Below are 24654 nucleotides of genomic sequence, written 5' to 3' on the forward strand. Positions count from 1 at the left end.
GGGTAAAAATCATGTTACAAATCTGCTTTTTTGTCCCCAAATCTGTGAAAGTTAGGTGCTGATTTACACACCTAGAAATGTTTGTTTATTTCTCTGAAATGAGATTCGGTTAATTGTAATCTTTTGAAATTAGGAATGCTGTTGTTCCAAGGTACAACTGACTTCTCCACTAGGAGCTAGAGCAATTGATTCTTTGGCCTTGAGACCAAATGTCATCATGCAACTTGCATGGTTTTCTTCCCTGAAAGAGGGTGGCATCATTCAGATAACAGGAACTGCCTGTGCTGTGTTTTGTCTTCCAGACCTTGCCCAGGCGTTGTGTGAGAAAGCGCTGAATACCAAAGGCTGAACCTACTGATGTGTCTGTTGCTTAGGTGATAGGTGACCAGTGTTGAGTCTGTGTTCTGAAAGTGGTTTCTGAAGGAGCTGGGAATGTTCAGCCTGGAGAAGAGGAGGCTCAGGGGAGACTCATTGCTCTCTATAACTTCCTGAAGGGAGGTTGTAGTGAGCTGGGGGTCGGCCTCTTCTCTCGTGTCATCAGTGATAGGACCAGAGGAAATGGTTTCAAGCTACGGCAGGGGAGATTCAGGCTGGACATCAGGAAGTATTACTTTTCAGAAAGGGTGGTCAGGCACTGGAATGGATGCCCAGGGAGGTGGTGGAGTCACCGAGCCTGGGGGTGTTCAAGGAAAGGCTGGATGTTGTGTTGAGGGACATGGTTTAGTGGGAGCTATTGGGAATAGGTGAACGGTTGGACTGCATGATCTTTTAGGTCTTTTCCAACCTTGGTGATTCTATGATTCTTTGTTAATGTTAACATAGTTTAATTTGAGTTAACACAGCTTAATTTGAGGGGTTGGCAATTAAATATTCAACTCTATGTAGCCAAAGACAGTCAGGAGATTACTGCAAGATCTTTTTTTTTACTGTTATTCCTACATACTGCAAAAATAAAAGCAAATCCATGCAAAATACTTTGCAGAGATGGGCACCTATTAAAATTCTAGTTGATTCTCAACAAGGCAAATCTGATATTTTTGCAAGAGAAGGATGTGGCTGATGTCTCACCCATCGGTTGGACTTACTAATCTTTTGCTTTCAAAAATAGATGTGTATCAGAAAATATTCTCTGCACTGTTGGCTGAACTGCAAGCATTTTATATTGCAGACTGTAATATCTCTGGAGATACCAGTAACAGTCTGGCTGTGGTTGCATAGAACTCAAAAAGAGCAAACTTACCCTTTATTTGGTTTTTCTTTCTTGTTGACTTTCCAACAAATCAGATTTCCCAGCAAATCTGGGAGTTCTGATACACAATTACTTAAAGTATATCTACTTTCAGTTTCGTCTCTTTGCCTGTGCTGAGAGCATTACAGGAGATACGAACACCTGAATCCACCAAAAAGTGTTCTGCAACACAGTCCTAAAATCTGTGCCCTGTATATGCAGTATATCCGAAATGTGCTGTAGATGCAGTGATTTATTGATATGTTCTTAAAAACCTTGTCATTGTGTGAAGAATTATTGTTAAAACAGCCTTTAGGTACATTTTACTTTTAATAGTGGTATTTGTTTTCATAAGCTTTTGATCTGAAGCTAATGCAGAATGAAATCCATACGTAGTTCTTTAAGCACGATAGCCAAAGCTTGGCACACGTTAAGTAAGTCAGTCCTGTATAGCATTTTTCTTTAGGGAATTTCACATTTGTGAATGCAGTGCCAAATCATATATTTGCCTTATGTCTTGAGAAGGTGGAATAGGCACTCTCATGTTATTCTTTGACTTTTTCTGTTAGAATATGACTGTCCACATGACATTATCCTTAAATATAACCACATTCACCTTACAGACTGGGTAAATTTAAAGTTCTTGGAGCTACAGCTAGGTAAGTTAGGGTTATGGCTTTGAAGTCCATATTTCTAAGAACATTTACACCAACCAAAGCTGGTACTCAAGATGAAGGCCTTTCATGTTTCTTCAAAGGTGAAATTCTCAAATTTTATTTGGAACCAGGAGGAAGATGGCCATTTAATCCATTTTCTTGCTTTCTGAAGTCCAAGATAAGTCCAAGATGTGCATGGCTGATCCAATCCTTAGGGAGATACAGCCATTTTGCAGCTGTCATGTATGAGCTAGTGCTGCAGTACACAAGGAAACCACTGATTCAAGTATCAAACTGGTTAGTTTCTACAAGATGCAGAACAAAATATGGTGATTAAATTAAAATACATTTGTATGAAATTACTACGTGGTTGAAGTTGCCACAGTGAGTACAGTGAAATCAAATTAATTTTTAATTTGAGTGGAAGTTTTCTAATTTCCTCAGAGTGATCTCTTTAGCTATTGCAGATCCAATGCTGCGTTGATTTTTTCTTTTACAATCAATACCTCTTTTATGCAAGGCTGGTTTGTGCATTTCAGATGTCTTAACTGCACATGGCATAAAATGTGAGGATAAAATTGTAATAAGATTTGTGGAGTGTTTTCATTTGTACACAGATCATCTGGGTTAGTCTTCAGGCTTTTGTTTACTGCTGCTCCTTACAGCACCGTTAGCATGCCCAGAATGTCCAGTCTTCATTTATATAATTCTGTTATTAACTGTGCTAATCTCACCACGCAGGACTAAAGTAAGAAGTGGAATCATTTAAAAGAAATTGATGAATTGTTTAAGGCCTCGTGCTTATCTCTGAAAGAAGGGAAAGAGTCCTATTTTCTGTAATATGTGGCACTTGGAAATCATCAAAGCTTTATAGAACTTTAACTGTCATTAAGGTAGACTGAACCTGAGTCTCTTCAAACTTTCTTATCTGGGATAACTAATACTTTTACTGACACTGATTTAGGTTGCCTTCCCTTGCAAGATAGAAACGTTTGGCAGAAGTAGCTCCTGCTGTCGTCAGCAGCACAGCTGGTGAATCATGGTGGCAGAGCAAAGAGGATATCTGATGCACCAACCACATCAGGATGCACACTGTGGGCTTTCTTAGAAATTTACTGTACTCTAGCTTAATTTAGTATACTTTTTTATGGTTGTGCACATATATATAGTTTTCATATAATAGAATCGCAGAATCATTTGATTGGAATGGACGTTAAAGAGACCTTTAACAACTGTGTAGTCCAACTTCCCTGCAATGAACAGGGACACCTACAGCCTGATCAGGTTGCTCAGAGCCTGGTCCAGCCTGACCTTGAACATCTCCAAGGATGGGGCATCCACCACCCCTCTGAGCAACCTGCTCCACTGCTTCACGACCCTTTTTGTAAAAAAAAATAGAAATTAATTCATCCAATCTAAATCTCCTCTCTTTCAGATTGAAACCATTTCCCCTTGTCTTATCACAACATGCCCTGCTAAAGATTTGAAAATGCATTCCACCAATGTGCTTTCCAAGAATATGCTTTCCATCAGTGCTTACATTGAATAGAATACCTGTATTCTTCCTAAATTTCATTAAAATAGTATGTTAGTAATAACTCCTGCTTTTTGGACATTTAATCTCAGGAATAAGATTTTGTATCACAGATGCCTAATAAGTAATTTAATTTCTCATCCTGATGAACTAGAGTTTGTCATCTGAAAGCACTGCTCATGCCCACATTAGTCTGAAAAGCACATTCTTAGAGCTTGTGCAGTTTTCTGTGAGATTCCGAGAGGCAAAAGGAAAGAACAAAATTACTTTGGCTTTTGTAATTAGTATTAACATTTACATTTCAAGCTGTTTCTTCTTTTTTTACTTGGCTAGACTGGACTGATGGAGGTACAACTTTTTCTAATGGACTTCCCAACTCCTCAGGCAGTCTGCTTTTGTGTGGGCCACTAAGATGAACTTGAAGTACTGAGTAACTAATAAAGCCCTGCTTTTTTTACAAGGGAAGTGCTTACATAACATGGTATAAATGATTTAGAGAAAATATTCAGTAATAACACAGGAAAATTTTAAGAGTTAAAAAGAAATTGGGAAAAAAAAAAAAAGCTTTTTAGTGACTACAGAAAGTTTATTTTAATTTTGAGTATTGTAACGCTATGCACCTAGGAAAAAGATTTTAAAAAAAACAACAGACCTCTTGCTGATTGTAATTTGTTTGTTACTGTTAGCTAAGTTCTAAAAATGCCCAGTATGAATTTCTGTCTTTCACCAGATATGAGAGAAACTTATTTCACTTAGCTTTGGGGTTTTACAGCTCTATGGCAGAAGGTAAGCTTGCACTTTTTTAGTGATTTCAGTAAAGATAAATTCAGCAATATTTCTGTGTACTACATGGAAGATGATTTTTAAGTGCTTTCGGTGTGTTTACATAGCCCTTACAGTATTTTTAGTAGTTTTAATAGGAAATGTGGCTCTCCCAGTGAAGTGTGGGTTAGGATGTTTTTTGTTGGTGAGCATCTTCAAATACAACGGCTACAAAAACATGGCAGAACCTGACTCTTAAGAAAAGCTGAAAAAATGACTGCATGTTGAAATGGTTCCAAGTTACAGTTCTCAAATTGACAAAAGCAATGGATTATATGGCTTAGACTTAGTCAGCATTTACCTTCAGACTGTGAAGAAGTAACTTTAGGGCTCCTTTCATTTGGTTTCCTCTGTTCTTTGTGGTGGAAAAACACCGTGTGAACTTCTGTTAGGAGGAAAGGGTGCTTCCTTTCTTATCATGGTGAAGAGGGAGACACTAATCTATCTGTACGTGTTTTTTATCTTCTACTGAGGCTTTTACAGCCCTTTAACCTTCACAGTGCTTTTAAGTGAATAACAGCTAGAAGGAGGTGAGATAAGCCCTCTGCTTCCATCTAGTTGGTAGCAGCAATGTGTAGCTGGAGAAATTTTGAGTCCACTATCTAGTTTGAGAATAAATGAATCTTGGTAGTCCTAAACATTTCTCTTGCTACTGCAGTCAAAATCAAATTGGATATTTTCACCTTCTGCCCCCCTGTTCTCAGTTCCTGCATCCTGTGTAAAACCTAGAGAGGGAAGGAGCTGTGGTTGCTGATGTCCTGATGCCCAGGAGCAGGACCTCCAGAGGATTCCAATGGCAGATAGATACGCTTTGATGGTGATTTTCTAAGGCATGCGAGTTGGCTATATATGGGTGTATTTTCACAAGTGGTGCAAAATAGATACAATCTTGAAAGAGTAGCCTTGGATAACTTCAGTTTGAGCAACTGAGTTTCAGAAACGTTTTGAATAAATACAGTGACAGTGCAGACATTGCAGACAGTGCAGTGAGCCAGAATTCCACTAAAATTCTGTCGCTTGCTTTTGAGTAATGATTTTAATTCAGCTTAATGCTGAAGGGCTACCTTTCCCTAGAAATCTGAAAATCTCCACTTGATAATAGGGAAGTGGGCACTGAACTACATGAGATACTGAGTAAAGTGCATCTTAGATACCAGAGCTCCCATAGGGAAAAAAAAAGAACAAAAACCAGCAAACCTAGCATATGGAATCAGCTCTGTGACACTACACTGATGTGGACATGAGCTGGGTCTCTTCAGCCTGGAGAAGGCTGTGAAACTATTAGCAGCTTTTCAGTATCTGAAGGGGAGCTGCAGGAAAGGAGGGGACGGACTCTTTAGAAGGGGTTGTGGTGATAGAACAAGGGGAAATGGCTTCAGGCTCAAGGAGGGTAGATTTAGGTTAGATACAAGGAATAAGTCTTTCACAGTGAGGGTGGCAAGGCACTGGGACAGGTTACTTAGTAATGTGATTGATGCCCCATCCCTAGAGACTTTCAGGGTGAGGCTGGATCAGGCCCTGGGCAGCCTGGTGTAGCTGTGGTGTCCTTGTGCATTGCAGGAGGGTTGGACAGATGGCCCTCAGAGGTCCCTTCCAACTCTGAGAATTCTATGATTCTATTGAATTCTAGCTTTTCTTCTAATAAAAAGGAGCTCTGTCCAGTGAAGATTTTCTGTATTTTTATATCACTGAAGCACATATTTTACTTCAAAGGAATATTTCACCTCTATTTAACCTGTTGAAGTTGAGAAAATAGAACTTGTAAATGGGATTGGGCAGTTAAAATACCTGCTCCTGGACTTGCCAGGTTTGTCAGTTTGTAACAAATCTGAACCAACTGGGAGAAGAAGGGGAAAACATCTTCGGGTTAGATGCTCCGTTGTCAGGTTGGACACGTGGAAGCTGCTTAAGGGAGTTGTTAAGCAGTTGTTAGGCTTATTTATGCTTTTCCAAACTCTGGAAAAACTGCCTTAAAACATTGTCCAGTTTTGTTTGGAGAAGAAGTGGAAAAATAGTTTCTCTTTAGTATTTTTATCCATTAAATGTATTACCTATTCCTAAGTAGTAGTTCAATTTTTTTTCTTGGTTACATTGCAGTTAACAACATTCTACTTAATTTGTGTGAAATCATCAGTTGCTGAAATCAGCTGAGTTACTGTGACTGACAAAACCTGTCGCAGAAAAGTGAGAAGGCTAAATGGATAACTTAATCACTAGGAATATAGCAGAATGTGGTGAAAGCAGAGCTTTCTTTTTTATATATTGAGCACCTCGTTTAACTGTGTCCCTATTCATTGCAGGGAAGTTGGGCTAGAGGACCTTCAAGGGCCCCTTCCAACTCAAACAATCCTATGGTTCTGTGAAACATAATTTTTTTTAGAAGAGTGACATCCATCTGCTTCTTGTTTATTAACAGGCCATAGCTGGTGACATGCCTTTCATATCTGCCAGTTAGAGTAGGCTCTACAGCTTCACCAAGGGCAAATCCTGTCTGGCCAACCAACCTAGTAGCCTTCTATTCAGTGGACAAGGGAAGAGCCACTGATGTCATCCATCTGGAATTCAGTAAGGCCTTTTACATGGTCCACATAGCATCCTTTCTCTGCAAGTTGGAAAGGTATGTATTTGGAGATCTGTGATGGGAGGTGCAGTAAGATAGAAGAGGACAGGCTCTTTAGCAGGGTCCATTCTGAGGACAAGGAGAAGTGGTTTCAAACTAAAAGAAGGGAGACAGACTGGATATAAGGAAAAAAACTTGTTTTGTTTTGTTTTTTTAACAAGGAGGATAGTGAAGCACTGGCACAGGTTACCCAGAGAGGTGGTGGATGCACCGTCCCTGGAGACACTCAGGGTCAGGCTGGATGGGTCTTTGAACAACCTGATCAAGCTGTATTTGTCCCTTTTCATTGTAGGGGACTTGACCTATACAACCTTTAAAGGTCCCTTCCAACTCAAGTGATTGTGTGACAATAGATAAATTCATTTATGTAATAAGTTTAGCACGTGAGTGCACTTCTAGATTTATTCTAGCTGCATCTTGTGGTGCTAGTTGGTAATTTCACTTTCTGTAATCTCATACAAAATAGTCACTTGATACTTACAATCTTTAAGTTGTTTCAGACAGCATAGAATAAGCTGATAAATGTCACATTTATTTTAGTAAATGCACTTCTTGAAAAATATTTGTTTTCATAGACTTTTATAGAAACTTAAAATGTGAGTTGCTAGAACAACGGAAAATTAAAATATGTGTATTTTGAGAGCAGTCTTCAAGTTTTTAGAAATAGATTTTGTATTTGTATTGTACACAGCTGACTGGTGAAAGAGAATTTCAGGAGCCCAGCAAGAGTGCTCATAAAACTGATATTTCTGACCTTGTGACTGATACACACACTATAACTAGAAATGTAGATGATGGACCCAATTTGATGTTAAATGTGGATACTCTGCAATGTTTTCTGTTTCAGTATGCAATTTTTGTTATAACTTATTCCAGCAGACCCAACGGGGAGCAGGGTTTCTATACAGTCATACTGAACTTGTATTCCCATTTATTTGACAACCTCTGAAATACGGGGAAAGATAGTTTCTTTGGAAAGTAGGAAAGCATGAGCTTTCAACTGACTACTGCAAATAGCAGGAGTAAAAAGCCTTCTTGAATGTCTCACATAGTCTAGAATACCTAGAAAACAGTATTTTTCTCCAGATACATTTAGTATTACCACATTTATCATTTCTGTAAACATCTGTTGTAGGCTTTGCTCTGCATAAAAGAGCCATCATCTGCTTCTGACCAATGGCATGCAGCTTGGCACATGTTCATCTGACGCACTGTTGAAACAACCTACTTTTCCTAATTTCTTTCCATTAGAGTGCTAGAAACTGTGACAGGCTCATCAAGAGAAGAATGAAGAAACTGGAGGCAAACATATGCGAAAAATACTGTTATCCCAATGTAAACTTTTTAACAAGATTCTATGAGTTTTCTCAGATCATACAACTTGTCATAGACGTGAATTCACCCAGGGATTTTCAATAAGATGAGATGGAATCTGTTAAACAAAAAATTGAAGTGGGACTGATCCGGAAACATTATGCATAATGGGTTTTTATCTTGTTCTCCCACTTCTCCTTGGCTATTCTCTGCTAGTCTTGGTTGTTCTTACTGTGCCTTCTCCAATGTTTTATTCACTTTGTATCTCCTTTATCTTTCTTTTCAGTAATTGTCTCTATTGTGTGCCTTATTTCCAAGATTTCTCTAAATATCCTCTCTTTCTCAGATGTATTTCAAATATTTTGACTTGGATTGTGTGTAGAGTGAGCTACATAGTTCTGTAGTCTCTGATGACTGCTAACTGCAGAGAGTAGAGTAGATCCAGGAAATCCCAAAGCAGTTAATTACTGAAGCAGCCTCAGGAGCGAATACCTTCAGCTGTGCTGTCAAGCGTAGGACCCATCTGCAGCAACCATAATGCAGCTTGATTGACATCATCATGCTGTGGGCAATTAATTAGTGCACAGATATTTACTGTTCATTGTGACCACCAGTTTTAGAGCTGACTGGCTTAATCTTTGCCTGAATTATGATCGCATCTGTACATTTGGGAGAAAATGCACAGCTAACATTCAGTCCATTTTTAGTCATTTCAGCTCCAGACTGTGATGAAATCAGAAAAATAGGCAATTTGCTAGCACATAGCACAGTTGGTGTCATCTGTTTTGTCTGAGCTTTGAATCAGTATTTCAACAGAGTCAAACTGGAACAGGGTGAACATAGGAAATAATGGAGGCTATGGTGTGTGACAGTGGCCATGATAACTTAACTTACAGATTTTATCAGATGTATAAATTGTATTTGCAATCAGATTGCTCAGAATGACCTAAAATTGTTAATACCAGATGAATGTGAAGTTTTTGCTAGTTTCTGTTGAGCAATAGGAAACTTAGAACAGCGTGTAGCTGCTGTGCCATATATTGCTCATTGAATTAACCCGGTAGTCTTTGTTGCACCACAGACTGTATTTCTTTGCAATGTTTTACTGTTCATTACAAAACATTCTCCACTGTCCATTTAACTATAATAAACACTGAATAGGCAAAACGAACAAAGGCACCCCCACACAACAAAGTTTCATTTCAGACAGGTAAAAGCTATGTAGCTGTTTTGGCTGAACTGCACGTGCCTGTGCAGCTTTATCCAGCTCCTGACTGTCTAGCAACATCCCTACTTCTTTCAGCAGGGGCCAAGACCCTCTCTTTCTGGTATCGTTAGCTCTTTCTGAACAGGTATTCATAGTATTTTGTATATGAAAAAATCCAGTATTCTTATATTGATGTCACCAGGGTATTTGTTTTCAGATATTTGCAGAATGCTGCAGTAATCGGTAGGAATGCAAATATAATCACACTCAAAATGGAAACTACATGCATGTGAAAGCTGAAGTTGTACAATGCTGTGTGTTTGAGCCAGTGCAGCTAATAGGAAATAATGCATATTTTTCCCTGATCGCTTGTTCAAAAAAAACACAATTCATGAGGCCATCAACAGTAGTTTACCGTTCAATGTCCTTGAATGTGCTTTGGGTACATAAGGCTCATTCTGCTGACAGAAGCTTGGAGTTGCAAACTATCTGAGAGTGAGTATATGTAAAATATACGCATTAGATAAAAACCACATCAACTTTGTGCTTCTGCAGCAATGTGTGCTGTAGAACTGTGCTGCAGTACCATTCCTTTTATTAGATCTGCCAAATCTTATTGCCTGTACACATGCATGGGTCTGCAAATCACAGCTGGTCTCAGTTAAAGTGCAGAACAATTAAGTCTAACAAAAATTACATTTTAGAGTTTTCTAAGAGTTTTTCTCATGTTTCTTTTCCCTTCTCTTAGAGGAAATTCTAATCATTTGGTCAAAATTTAATCTTTTCATCTGGCCTGACTCTGTGAACCCGCTGCAACTCTGTGCTACAACTGCAGATTGCACATTTCTGTGATGTTGCTTTTGCCACTTTATGGGCCTGATCTGTCAAGACATCTATTAAGCACTGAGCAGCCAAACAGACTATTGGAGTGTGATGGAATAACTCTGTAGACTTGAATATAACCACTGGCACAGAGAACCGTTAGCAGTAATTCCCCAAGAACAAAGTGGAGTAATTCAGTGTGGCAGGAATGTCCATAACTTTGGAAGCTGCTGCAGCAGTTATATCCCACATTACTTCTAGAAAAAACAAAAATAAAATCCTGTCAGAATGCCCCTTGAATGAAAGGACACTTTCAGTGGGCTTAGCATAACAGCCATTAATGTGCATGCTCTAGAGACCTTTACCAACACCAACTGAACTGCATGTCTACTCTATAAATGATCTTAATATAAAAAAATCTTAGGCTCTGTTGGTGGCCAAGACCATTTCTGTATGCTAACACTGATTTTCAATCAGTCTGCATCAGCTTCATTCAGAACTGTAGGTGTTTGCTTCTTCTGACAACCAGATGGTTGCTGTCTGAGGCAGGCCCCCAGATTCGGAAGCTGCTGTTGGAAAAGTTAGCCTGCAATGACTTGATTGAGGTAGGAAGCCAGTGTAGAAGTATGAATAAATTCCAGAACAGCTAACTACATCACTCTGCTTCCCACACATCAAACATGAAAGGAGAAAGCAAGCATAGCAGTTAAGAACTTAGGCCTAAAAAAATATTTGCCAGATGCTCTGAAATGAATATTACTTGGTGGTGTTTCTATGGACATTTATATTATTTCAGGTCAAATGTGTTCTGTACCTCAGCTGTTTGCTGTAATTGAGTGGCAATATTTTGTATTCTTCAAAGGTATTATTACAGCTTTATATTAATCTGTAAAAAGTAGTTAAATTGTACCAAGTCCCTTTGTTCTTCCCTCCTCCTGCTTCTTTTCTCCAGGCCCCCGCTTACTTCCTGCAGGTCACCACATTTTCTTCTACTTAACTGCTGGTATTCCATTGCTTCTTTTAATGAGAATTGATTTTGATTTATACTGTATTCAGGAGTAGAGGTCAGGCTGCATCCTGTCTTATTTTTCTGATAATACTGATCTGTCTGTACAGCAAGTTGCAGTCTTCTGTTTTGACCCTGCAGCTGAGCAGAGAAGCTCATTTTGTTCCATGAAATGAGAAATTCCTGAAAGACCGTTTTTTTCCTTTGCTGACATGTGAAAGCAGCTCCATCCTTTGCACTATATGAGCAGAAAAATGAAGCTGAAAAGATCCCTGGTCTTCAGACATGCCTGCTGGCCTGTCAGGATCTTGAACGTGTCACTTCATTCTGCACTGAGAGCTAGCAGTGCAGAGCAGAAGGAGGCAACCAAGAAGAAAATACCTAGTGGCACGTAATGGCCTATTTCAGGACAGGCTTGGAGCTTCTTGAAGCATTTTGATTTTTCTTTATTTCCTCAGAGATGTTTTTGTTACAGAGAAAAAGTCTTGTGAAAAATGGTTGTGTTATTTATGTGTCTGCTATTCAAGCGTAGCACAGGCAGTGCCCTCAGTACCTCCCAACAACTTTGACCTAAATGCTCAGGATAAACCCGCTATGTTCTCTGTATCTGTAAGCTGTAGGTTTTGTAGCAGATTTTGAGCCAGAAAGTATCAATTCCTTCATTTATTTCCAGAAGTAATTAATCATATACAATCAATATCAGTTTTGCTGGGGAATTTGATTTTAAATTTACCATACATTTCTCACCAAATCTTCACTACGTAGCATTGCATTAACATAAAGCTGCCAAACACTTTAAAGGTTTGTCTGAACATTAAAGTCATTCCAAATGTAAAACAGGGTAAGTTTCTAGTAGAGAATTATTTACAAGGGTCTAACTAGCTAGAGTTATTTTAGAATAGCATCAGATTTTCAGGCTTCTTTAATGTGCAATAAAACCTTAGCAGTGAGAATGGTTTGCATTGTCAAGAGATGGGTGACAAGACTCAACGTCTTTCCAAGAGCAATTTTTGTATGTTAGGTGGGGGCCATTCCAGGAAGTAAATGTAGTTTGTATGGAAAGTGCATTTGGTTGATTGGTGTTAATCAAAGACTAGTTAATATGATGGTTCTAGAAAAGTTTCAGTTCATAAATAATAAATACATTGAAAAAATTATACATCCATAAGAATGAAGAGAAATGCTCAGCCTTTGGCTGCTTCAGTGAAAGAGTGTTTTGACAGCCTGGTGAGGTTTGTAATAGTAAATTAAGGATAGTGAACTTCAGATGTTTATCTTTTGTTTAAAGCATCCATTTCAACCTCAGTAAGCCTGTCAATGTATGTATTAAAGATAGCAGGAGCCACTCTCCTTTGGCAGTGTCAACTATCAATTTACTAATGCAAGTAAAGTTCTCTGAGCCAAAATCCATTTTTACTTTGATTGCCTTAGCTTTCTTGATATATTTCAGTATTTGGGATTATAGAAAATCTAGTTTTGAAGGGGCTTGCAGAAATCATCCAGTCCAGTCCTGACTTTCTCCCGAGAGCACAGCCTTAGGTCAGGTTACCTTGGGTCCTGTCAAGCCAAGGAAGTCTTATGTCATTTCCAGCAAGGGGAATCTTCCACTTTTCTAGGCAACCTACCTCTTCCCACAGTGAAGAGCATTTTTCTTATGTCCAGACAGGATTTCCCATGAAGGAACTTGTGCCTCTTGCCCTTTGTCCTTTTACCATCTTTCTTTGTGACAAGCATACCTCCAACTTCTCTACAGCTACCTTTGAGGTGCTGGAAAACTATCAGATCCACCCTGAACCTCCTCTAATCTTTCTGAAGGACCTCGTCCTTGACCACCTTCAATTCCCCCATCCCCTTTTCTGTTCTTCCTAATCAGGCTTGGGGCACAGTGGCGGAAAGACTGGGGAAAATGGATCTGGGGGTGTTGATCAGCACTCCTGTGAACATGAGCCAGCAGTGTGCCCAGGTGGCCAAGAAGGCCAATGACATCCCTGGAGGTGTTAAAGAAACATTAGGTGTTGTACTGAGGGACATGGTTTAGTGGGGGAATATTGGTGGCGGATGAAGGTTGGACTGGTTGATCTTGAAAGACTTTTGCAACATTGGTGATTCTATGGTTCTGTGATTCTTTGTTTCGAGTCTGTAGTTCTTTGGTTCCTAGACTGTGTTCTTGTTGAAGATCAAACATCTTTGCTGGTGGTTTGGGAATAATTTAAAGGCAAACACTTCAATTTAATATTCAAGGATGTTGAAGTAGTTTGCATTCCGTAAACTTTTCTACTTAGTTCAGTTTTAAACTTACATATATGCCTAGAAATCTAGAGGAACTGTTAAAGAAAACAAACAAACAAAAATACAATATGGACAAGAATCAAATACTTTCAATCTTGTGAAATTCTAAATTGTTACAAAAGCAAAAGAAAATCTTGGAGCAGAATATGATTGCAACAGCGATTGCGGAGGTACTAAGAGCTTACCATCTGGCAAGGCCCTCAGTCCAGATGGATCCACTAATGACTTTTATAAAGCATTTCATCAGACTCTGCTGGAACACGACTGGCGTCTGTAATTATCCTAATTTAACAGGGTTCCAGCCTTCGATGCTAGATTCATAATCATTGGTCTTGGAAGTGAAGAAAACGTTCACTGAAATTTCTTATTAACAAAAGCATGGATTAGGAAGAAGGTGTAACGTTAAAATGCTGCCTGGAGTTCATTGGTTCATCTTAAATGGATTGTTTGATTTTCAAAAAAGTGTCTGTGAAGTGCCATGCACTTTTGTTGAAGACCTTCCCTGCAGATATCAGCACGCTTGTGGAATTCTCAGTTAGCTTTATGCTGCCACAAAAGCATTCAGCTGCTGGAAGGAGCAGACTGCCAGAAATCCCTTCACTTTTTTTTTTGCCTGCCCTCGAAGGAGGGGAACTTGCAATTCCCAAGCAATTGATCTCTGCTTCTTACCCTACACATGCAACTGCTCCTGTTACAGTTCTCACAGACAGAAGGTTGAGAAGTGTGGGGAAGTGACTGCCACTACCAGCAAGCAGTGCCAACAGCAGTAACTGCTACTTTTTCTCCTTCTGTTTTCCAGCCTAGCTAATTGTGTGGTGTGGAAGAGCTGCAGATAAGGCAAGATAAATGTGAATTCCTTTTCATACAAACCTGGAAAATAGGGAGAACTTTTCTTGTGAAATTTCTGCTGCCCATCTGCCTAGATCTTGTTGGCTGTACCCTGCGCTGCGATCACTCTGCCTTACACTAATGAATCTCAAACAGCTATCTGCAGCCTTATTGCCTGTGGCTTGCAGAAAATTGCCTAGTTATAAGAGAAAGACTTTTCTGTTTCTAGCTGTTGTTCCTTTTGGAAGGTACAGGAAAGATTCCCCAGCAGTGTTGTTCTGTACCATAAATTGCTGTTGTTTGAATACATAATCTAATCATATTTTTATCTTCCTTCAATAATAATATTTCAGTACTTTCCAATGTAGTGATGTGATACCACAAATCGTTTAGATATAGGATCTTTGCTTAGAAAGGTTGAAGATACACACCTATATGCTGGAAGCAAAACAATGAAGTTTATACCTGTTTTTAGAGTGTGGAAGGGTAGAGAAGCCATGCCAGTTAGAGGTCTTCTGGTCTGGAGACAGGAAGCAATCCATTTGCAAACGGATTGAATAGTCACACATGCAGTTTTGCATTTTCATTGACAAACATGGCTGTCATGTATGAAGGTATTCAGACAGTCACCAGGAATTGTTGAATTTAGACTCCATTTCCTCACTCCGTAAGCCACCGTTCTGTCTGCCAAAAACAAACCCTTGGTTATCTAACAGCCAGCCTGAACGTAGGCAGTTGTAGTGCATTATTGTAAAGGTTGTGAGCAGGAAATGAATGTCCTTAGTGGTTCTGAAAAATCAGGCTACTTCTTAGGTGCCAGAAACTGATACTTGGTCCTAACTTTAAATGTGCCATTAGTTGACTTCATGCATAGAAATGGACAAAGCAAATAACAGATATGTTCAGTATTTAGGTTGTAGGAATATACGTTGTTTATACATCCAGGAATGGAGATGCTGAACATGGGGAGATCTAGTATGTGAAAAGCAAATTGTACAGACCAATGGTAGATGTAATTAAGCTGCAGTTGTGTTCTAGCAGTGAGATAGGTTGCTTCAATTAATCTTTTCCATCTGGTTTTTATGTTTTTATCACTGAAGAAGAGTAATCCAACTTAATTGTAAATGTCCCATCTTAAATATGGTGAAGTTACCCTTTATTTGCCTTACAGGTTTACAATTAAGGTGACTAGCTGACACACAGCAAACTTTAGAATCCAAGCCTGAGAAGAAGGAAAAAATGAGCAAGTAGGAGAACTGAAAAAAAAAAAAGTTTCTATGGAGTGTTCTGCTGAACTTATTCTTTTTGCAAGTATTGTTCCTTAACATAAGAAAATTGTAATTTTTTTTTAACTTCCTTAATTTTTTTTTAATGAATCCTTTTTAATAATTAGTATTATCTACTCCTGGGATATTAAAATATACTCAGATGCCCTGAGCCATCTGTTGAGTGTCAGTTTATTAATAGGATACTTTTCCTTATTCCATCTGCAGCTCGCATATTTAGACATCATTCTAATTTGTTTCGTGGATAACAGTGTAAAACTGTCTTTGTATTCATGCTACCCTAGGGAGAGGATTTTTATTATTAACTTCCCCAGGCGAGATTTTCAAACTAGATCCTCTGGGCTTTGTCAAAGAGAATGCTTCAAGGAGTAAAGGACAGCTTGACAACAACTTGGAATCATTGCAAAGAGCACTTTTTGGTACCGTGTCAGCTACTGATAGCCTGCATTGCTCTATTCTTAGTATGGGAGAAAGTTTGCTCAATGATGGCCTTCTGTCTTTCTGTGTTACCATGAAAATGTAAAAAATATGTTACAAGGAAAATACAGAATACATTTTTTTTTTTCCTAAATGGTGCTACTGCTTCGTTCCAGAATATGTTTGACATCTAAGAGAAACGTCCCAACACAATATGGAAGTAAACATTAGAGTTCACACTTTGGCATGGAAGAGAAAGATACCATGGGCAGTCTGGTGGAGATTTCCATGTCTGAAGAGATGTGCACAGAGATGGTTTTTGATTCTGCATTAGAGTGGCTTGCAATAATGTGCCTCTGTACAGAGACTGCAGGGAAAAAAAAAGTTGAGAGGTCTGTGTTTAACAGTGTGTATAAGATAAAGTCAGCCAAAACAATTGTACTACTGGAGTTATTGGAGTAAATCACTGGAAACCAGGGAATGATTTTTGAAACGTTAGCATTTGCTTGGATTTAAGTAAGAGAAGTCCTGTTTGTCGTGAAAGTTTTTATCAAGGTGCTATTTCTGATTGGCTGGCAGAGAAAAATGAGATAAACTAACAAAGAAGCATAAGTTTTGCCTTTCCTCGGGCAGCAGTAACTAAAAGCATATCTGAAAATACATATAAATAAAAAGCCCATATAAAAATGTTCTGATTGTACTTTTCTTACATTTGCTAGTTAAAATATTATTACATGATAAGTTGTATTCTGCAATCAGCGTGTCAGTCTCAATCATTTTTTCTTATTTAGGCAGAAGGAAATAATGGGATACAGTAAGTTTTTATGGTGTTTGATAAGATCATTCCAATAAATCAAAAGGAGCTGTTTTTTTAACTAAGAAAAATAAATTATTTTTTCAGTTTCATGTTCGCATTTTTTGCTGTATTGAGAAAATGTGTTGTAACTTAAACTGTGTTCTCTTTCAGCCTTGCAGTTCACCCGGATAAAACTTTAGTAGCTACAGGGCAGGTTGGAAAGGACCCTTACATTTGCATTTGGGATTCCTACCGTGTACAGACTGTTTCTGTCCTTAAGGATGCACATACACATGGAGTTGCCTGCTTAGCTTTTGATTCTGATGGCCAGGTTTGTATATCTTCTTTTTCAATGTTTTCAATTTAGTTTGACCTCTGAGCCCAAGAGACATCACTTTGAAATATTTTATCTGTACAGGTAGGTGTATGGCTGTACTTAAACTACTATTATGATTAATTTTTTTTTAATGCAAGGACTGCAAATGTAGCTCGTTCAAAAACCAAAATGTCACCAAGAATTCAGTTCAAGTAGATGCATTAGTTACTGAACAAATATCTATAAAAGAAACAGCCCTCCTCGGCTCAAATGTAATAGCTTCACTACATACTTATCACTTGCTGTTCAAGAGACCATTTCCTGGCAGAGTCCTTGCAATCCTGCAGCTCTTTTGGCAGAGAGACTCCAGTAAGAGTCTCATTGGCTAAGGTGCACAGTCAGTTTAATTGAATAAAGGGGTTAGGACACAATATGTTATATGATTATGTGATATTTTGAGGCAGGATTAAAACACAAGTAAGCGATGGGCTGTTCACGTCTAAACACATTGATTTTTTTCCCTGCAGGAGAACTAGTAAAAACATTGAGTTGTAACTAAAAAGGGAGAAAAATAGATTAATTATGTGGATAAAACTGAGAAGTGTTTCATATTCAATTTTGTCCTTATCAGTCAGTTTTCAGTTTTCTGGTATAACACTGTGGTCATGTTTTATAGTTGGCTGCTGAAATTTTTTAGGACTAGTTAGAAAGTAAGCTGATTCCTGGATTCTTGCACAGATCTTCCTTGTTTGCTAGTGAATTGCATCACAGAAGGACAGATTTGCCTTAAAATGCTTTCCTTAAAATAAAGTCATAGACAGTTAGCTGTCTGTAGAGCTTTACTATCATATGCCTGATCACTCTGCGGCTGATCACAGAGTGGTTTTATTCCACTTTCTGAGATCAAAACCAGACATACAATGCCTAAAAATGTGTTCTCACATGAAACAAAAGTGCTTTCTATTGTGCGTTATCTTGTGTATATTCAGTTTAAAGATCAGTGTGAGTTGAAGTACACTACCACAAGCAATTACCTGTAACACATATTCAGAAAGCTTTACTCGGCAGCACCGTGGCATGTATTTCTGTTTTAGAAATTGGAGGTAACTTTCTATTTTAAGCTTAGTTTTCAACTATCTCCTTCCATATTTTTTTTTAAAGTAAAACCATTTCCTCCGAAATCTCATGTGTCAACTCTAATTAAAGAAAAAGGTGTTCCTAGGAAATGTGCATTAAAAAAATCGAATGAGAGCATCCCCAGTTCACCAGAAGAAAATTTTGAATGATATAATAACCTTAACATTATTTTAATTCAGAAATAAGTATTCTTAAAATTTTCTCTTGTTTCTAACTTCATGAGAATGGTGGGTAAACCTTTAAACAGGTTTAAATCCCTGTTTAAGCACATGATAAGGATAAGCCCAGTCCATATGAGTTCAAGATGGGGACTCTTCTGAAGATGCTGCTTGTTGCCTAATGGTAATTAAAAACTGAACTTATTGGTGTGCTGACTTTGCAAAACAGTGGCATTCTGTTTCTGGAAATGTTAGAGAAGTTGCAGATATTCTGGAATGAAGATTTGCACAGAATGCAGTTTGTATCTGGAGAAGGACCAGTGCTGGAAAACATAAATGTGGATGATGCATCTTGGCTTTTACTGCTCTTTCTGGTTTACAAAAGAAGGTGCTGTGCTGAGCCAAAATTAAAGAGCTTTGACATAACTTTGAGTATGTGGAATTCAGAGCTGCTTCCACGTTCTATAGTCAGCACAGTCACCTGAGGGAGGTGGCATCTTGTCACAAAACGGGCTTCATGTACATTGCTCGTGTCTTTCCTTCAACTGCATACATTTCACTCATAGTGTCTATTTCTATCCTGGAAAGATTGATATTTTAGCCTCAACACAAACAAACAAAAATTCAATAGTAACATAACATACAGGTGCAAATAATTGTATCCCTACATACTATTTTCTCAAATACCTGCTATTTTCCACTTTTAAAATAAGTATAGGCTGAGGAAAAGCCCAGGTAATTCTGCTTCTCTACCTGTGCTCAGTTCCCATAAAGACAACTCTGCTTCCTCCCACTCTGCTGCACACAGCTTCTGGTTCTGAGGGCAACCACTGTGTTGAGTGCTGCACAGCCCCAGTGTGAGAATTTAGTGTAGGTCCCAGAATGGTGACACTGCATTTATATTTTGACCGATATAATTAGCTCTTCCTGTATCAGAAACTCTGGGGTATTTTCAAGCATTCAAATGAATTAATTCTGAAATATTACTCCCTGCTAGACTTACTCCCAGCTGGCACTGCATGGAGACAGCTTAGGTGTCTCTGCAATGCTTCCCTGGCGTAATTAACCACAAACTGAGTAATGGAGAGTGGAAAGTATTATTTTCTGATATACAGATCAACAAGCAGCTTAAATCAAGGATAGTTTATTTTATGTACTTTCAATAAGGATTTGAAATTTGAAGATGAACATATTTTAAGGAAATTTTCTGTTAACATTCTCTGTAATTAATGTTGCATTTTAAGAGTGCTGAAAGCAGTTAAATTCCAGCAGAGCAGTTGTTATTGAAAAATACGTATTTTAGTTTGTGATTTTTCTGTATGACTGGGAGATGACATTTGTAGGAGGGAAGCTGCACATTGTTCAAACGTTTAATGAAGAGCTGTCAGTTTGCCTATGAATAAAAACTTACTCTGTTGAACCAGGAACTAACTAGAGTTTGAGAGCACCAACGTCTCTGCCCTTCACAGAATTACCTACAAGGCTGATGTCTTTTTTATTAAAGAATTTCCCTAATGCTATATATTTCAATTTCTGTTCCAGGTTGTTTTTTGAGGACCTCTTTTGTGGGCTTTCTTTAAACAGAGTAAGGAGGGCATGTGTGCATTTCTGAATTTGGCGTTAGGTTGCGGTAGGCTACTTTAGCCAGATCTTCTACATCTGTGTAGACTTAAAAAATAATTGTTTAATTATGTGCATAAGATACTTGGCAGATTTTCTTCTGGTGATTCTGTGAATTCTCTGAGCAGGATGCTATCAAGTTCCATTCCAAAAGGAATACTAAAAGTAGAAGCATTTTAACTTAAAAGGAAATTCAGCATTTACCACTCTTGGGCCAGCAGGAGGCCTTCCTCAATAGATCTAAAGGAAAAAAGAAAATATAAATCATTAGCTGACACACTCTAGAAATACCACTGCCCATCTACCCCACTAATGGCAATTTCTTGTCTGGGAGATGAAGTCTGATGTTGTTATAAGTCTAAAAGGTACTGTAAGTACTGCCATGGTTTCCATGGTGAAGAGAACAGTATAAAAAAGGCGAGAAAACGTTGGAATCAGTGATGGTTCCGTGAAAAAATATCTGGTGTTTTGATCAGTGCGTCCAACCTCCTGGGTAGATGTAGATTACTCAAGAGCAAATAAAACATATGCCACAATAATAGTCCTTTCTCAAATACATAAATATTTTGATCTTGGTGATTGGCGGGAGTGTGTTTGTTCTTTCCCCTATTCTATTTTCCCTTCTTTACCATTCAGTACCTACCTTTCCTGTTTCAAAGGCTCGGATGTGGGTAGATGCCAAACAGATTTTGGTGAAATATATTACACTGAAATCTTTTCAGTGCTTGGTGTCCTACAGGTGCTTCTGCTAGATTTTATGCGTTATTCACTATGCAGAGTTCAGCTGTTACGTGAGGTTGCAATGTATGTTGTGTCAGTTCCCAAGCAACCAAATGTAAAAGGGATCTATTTCATTACTCTAAAATAAAAGAACTGTAACTATTATGAAGATAGTACAGGGTGCATGTGTACCTACTGCCCTTAAGCCAGAGGCCTTTGGAAGTGGCTCACTTATTCAGTGGAAGATGTACACTATGTTTTTGCTCTTGAAAATGGCATGAAAAGGCATGGAATACCTTGTCTGATTAATTTTGCTACGGACTGAAAACTGGAATGCTCTGTTTCTTTGTGAATATTGATTTCACTCAGCTCTATAGTAATTGGTAGTTTTATAGCAATTAGTATTTTTTCTAACAGTATTTTAGAGGAATTTTTTGGTAAAATTGCTCTTGTCTTTGCTGGTTCAGTTCTCTAGTATTAACTCAGAAATTTCCAGACTTTAAACAATTTACCTGCTGCAAAGCCAAGCCAAAAATAACAGACATGTAATTGAAGGAAGCATTCAGTACAGAGATTCAGTTTGCAAGTCATCTTGAAGTAATTCTTCAAGGAAAAATCTGGTTCATGTCAAATCTGAAACATGAGTCCATTTGGATCAGATGATTCATCTGCTCATCTTCATCTTTGAGGCCAAAATAAGGTTTCATTTATTGCATGTTCGTGAAATGTAGGCTTTCTTGTAACAGAGCAAAATGTGTAGGAGCTTCAGTTGGACTCTTAAGTTTGTAGATAGGGCAATGAGAAGAATAAGGGACACAACAGAACGTTACCCAATTGTGTTACCAAGCTAGGTGGCTGTTTGCCATGAAAAGTGTCTCTCAGTCTCTTCCCACAGTGCAAGTTACCCAGGCATTTTCCCTTTACTAACATATATTGGACATATCTCTGTCCAACATATGTTATATCCTATCCTATCCTATCCAATCCATTTTATACAGTTGCAGTACATGTGATATCAGTTTAGTCTTCAAGCTGTTATAGATCACAACAGTCTCTGCTCCATCAGTCTAAGATTGCTCATCTAATAAGAAACTCTGATGGAAATCATGTAAAGTTATACACAGTGAGCACAGTCACTGGGAGGTTATCTGATACACTGATTTATGTAAAAGGCAGTTATTGAAAGTGTATCCAGTTCAGATTCTAAACCTCATCTAAATAAACATAATGAATAAACATGTGTTTGGGGATAGTGAGAACTTCTGTTTTCCATTTGTTTTAACTATCAGGTTAATAGATCAGAATGCCAGAGTGCAGTGCTTCTGATATGATCATTACAGTCCTTCTGTAATTATATTTGAGACATCAGTAACCTGAAATTAAAACCTAACTCTGTGGAAAAGATTAGGCGTTTCAGTGCTTTCTCCAGCAAACAGATGATTAACACAATTATCTTGACGATGCCTTTAGCAATGTGGTTCAATCACAAGTCACATGTGGGAAGCTCTATTTGTTCAGTACAGTAAACTGATTTTTGAGTTGATTAACTGTTAACTAGATTACTGTTGTTTTTCCTTAGCGTTTAGCTTCAGTGGGACTGGATGCCAAAAATACAGTGTGTATTTGGGACTGGAAGAGAGGAAAGCTACTGGCAACAGCTACGGGCCATTCAGACAGGGTAAGTGTATTAAAGAAATACTTTATTATTTATTATTTTTTGTTTATCAAAGGTTAACATAGAGGTAATTTTGTTCATTCTACGTAGCTTTTAAAATACTGAACAAGGTACTTCTTTCTTCTCATTCTACCAAACAAAACACAAAGCACTGTGTTAGCACATGATGTATTCTTGAGCTGGCTGGCTTGCCTGAGGAGGAAATACTTTGTAATTACACACTGATGAAGATGATTTATAGCCCTTTATATGAGATGTGAAATGCTAGCTCAGTGGACAAAGATAATGCTCTTTCCAAATGCATCAAAAAGACATTTTATCCTGAGGGGAAGTTTAATTATTTCCTTTTCATTTTTGCTTAAAATAGTTACCTGCAGGTGAGCTAAAAGTCAGGATAAATATTCCTGTTGTATCTATTAAATTCAAGCAAAGAATCAGAATAACCTCAATAAATAAGAGAAATTAGGAGGTCTGAGTTTAGAATATTATTCAGGATTACAAAATGTTTAAACAAGTTTAGCATCAGCAAAATAACTCCCCGCCATGTAAGCATGCATGTGTTAAGTTTTGGAAATATTCTGACAGCTTTTTTCTTAAGTATATTATGAAATTAGAATGCCTTCATATTGAAATGTTAGAAAGTTTTACTACTAATGGGGGAGTATTCATGGTAAAATATATAGAAGCAGAGCAGCAGACTAAACCCTTTCTTCTAGTATATGTGTACATATAGTCTACCTGCATCTTACGTATCATCTGGATAAACTATGGAATCATAGAAAGGTCTGTGTCTGAAGGGACCTTAAAACTCATCCAGTTCCAACCCCCTGCCATGGGCAGGAACACCTCACACTGGGCTGTATTGCTCAAATCCTCCCCCAGCCTGGCCTTAAACATTTCCAGGGATGGGGCATTCTCAACTTCTCTGTGTCAGGACCCCACCACCCTCAATCTGGTAGCTCATTTTTACTTAAAATATCCACACCACAGCAGAATCTTAGTCTTTATTCAAATTTCTTCTTTCAGAACTGATTCACTTCCCAGTTATGTCAGTGGAAGTTTTGCTACCATCTTGTGCTACCCACCTCACTAGGCACAAGATCAGGTTTTGAATTATTTGAAGACTCCAGGACAGGCAAGAAGTACTAAAATCTTTGTCTCCTTAGACTTTCACAACCAGAAAAAGCAGATTTTGCACTGAAGAAGGAATGGGAAAGAATATGTATCTATTACTGCCACAAATTATATTGATTTAGTGTGCTGGAAGCATACAGCACTTCTAAAATAAAATATCTTGTGTTTAACAAAATACAAAGTACTTGAACTACTGTAAGGGATGGTTTCTTAAAGAAGATAAATATTTTGTAGGATGGCAACGCTTTGTAGCATATAAAATGAATGATGGGTTTGCTTAGCATAGTAAGTTCCTGTAGGGTGCTGGAAGTTTTCAGAAGTACACGCACTTCTTGTACATGTACAGTGTTAAGATGTACTTGTTAACAGCTGAAGAGCTGGAAGTAGCAAAAAGACCCATTATCTCTGGCTACAGACACAGGTTTCCTGCAGTAACTCATGATTGTGGTAACATCATAGGTTTTCAGCTTGGCCTTTGAGAAGCTGAATGCCTGAGATGAAAAGTCTGAAAATGGCATACTGGTGAAAATCTGGGCTGAAGTAGAAACTTCTTATTTCCAAACTTCGTGCAGTATTTTTCATTGGACATAATCTCATAGTTGTAGATAACTCTGTAATTTTTTTTCTGATAATGGGGATAGGACCTGATGCTTAATTTTTTTATGCATATTGTTGTAAATTTAGCAATAATCAACATGATTAATGCAATTTTATTTCTGCAGATTAATTCAAATGAATGATACCTCATTTTGTCACATTAAGTCTTTGTGATCAGCTTAAATTAACTACTGTACCTTTTTCATAAAATAATAAGCAAAGATAAATGCACCATTCTTTCATCCCTAAACTTAAGGAACATCGGCTCACCACGTGGTTCCCATTTTATTTGAGATTGTTAGTGTTATTTATTCAAGAATATCTCAGAGCTGGAATAGATTCCTAGTTTGAAGGCAGGAAAGAGGTGTCTTGGCAGAGCTGGGTGAGATGACCTTAATCTTTATACAAAGAGCTCCAGTTTTACCTAAATATTGTGCTTTGATTTTTAGCAGTACTTTACAATACTTATGCT

The 24654-nt window shown here is 38.1% G+C and overlaps 1 protein-coding gene across 1 annotated transcript in view; it reads left to right on the forward strand.

Moving 5' to 3' along the window:
• Positions 1–24654, forward strand: part of EML6 (EMAP like 6) — a 111249-nt gene that overhangs the window by 13774 nt on the left and 72821 nt on the right. The window contains exons 2-3 of the mRNA XM_042883412.1: positions 16997–17156; positions 22356–22454. Of these exons, the coding sequence (XP_042739346.1) occupies positions 16997–17156; positions 22356–22454 (259 nt within the window). The remainder of the gene's footprint in view (positions 1–16996; positions 17157–22355; positions 22455–24654) is intronic.

The sequence above is a fragment of the Lagopus leucura genome, unplaced genomic scaffold, assembly GCF_019238085.1.
Source record: "Lagopus leucura isolate 7727_CA_CO unplaced genomic scaffold, USGS_WTPT01 Super-Scaffold_73, whole genome shotgun sequence".
In the NCBI taxonomy this organism is placed as follows: domain Eukaryota; kingdom Metazoa; phylum Chordata; class Aves; order Galliformes; family Phasianidae; genus Lagopus; species Lagopus leucura.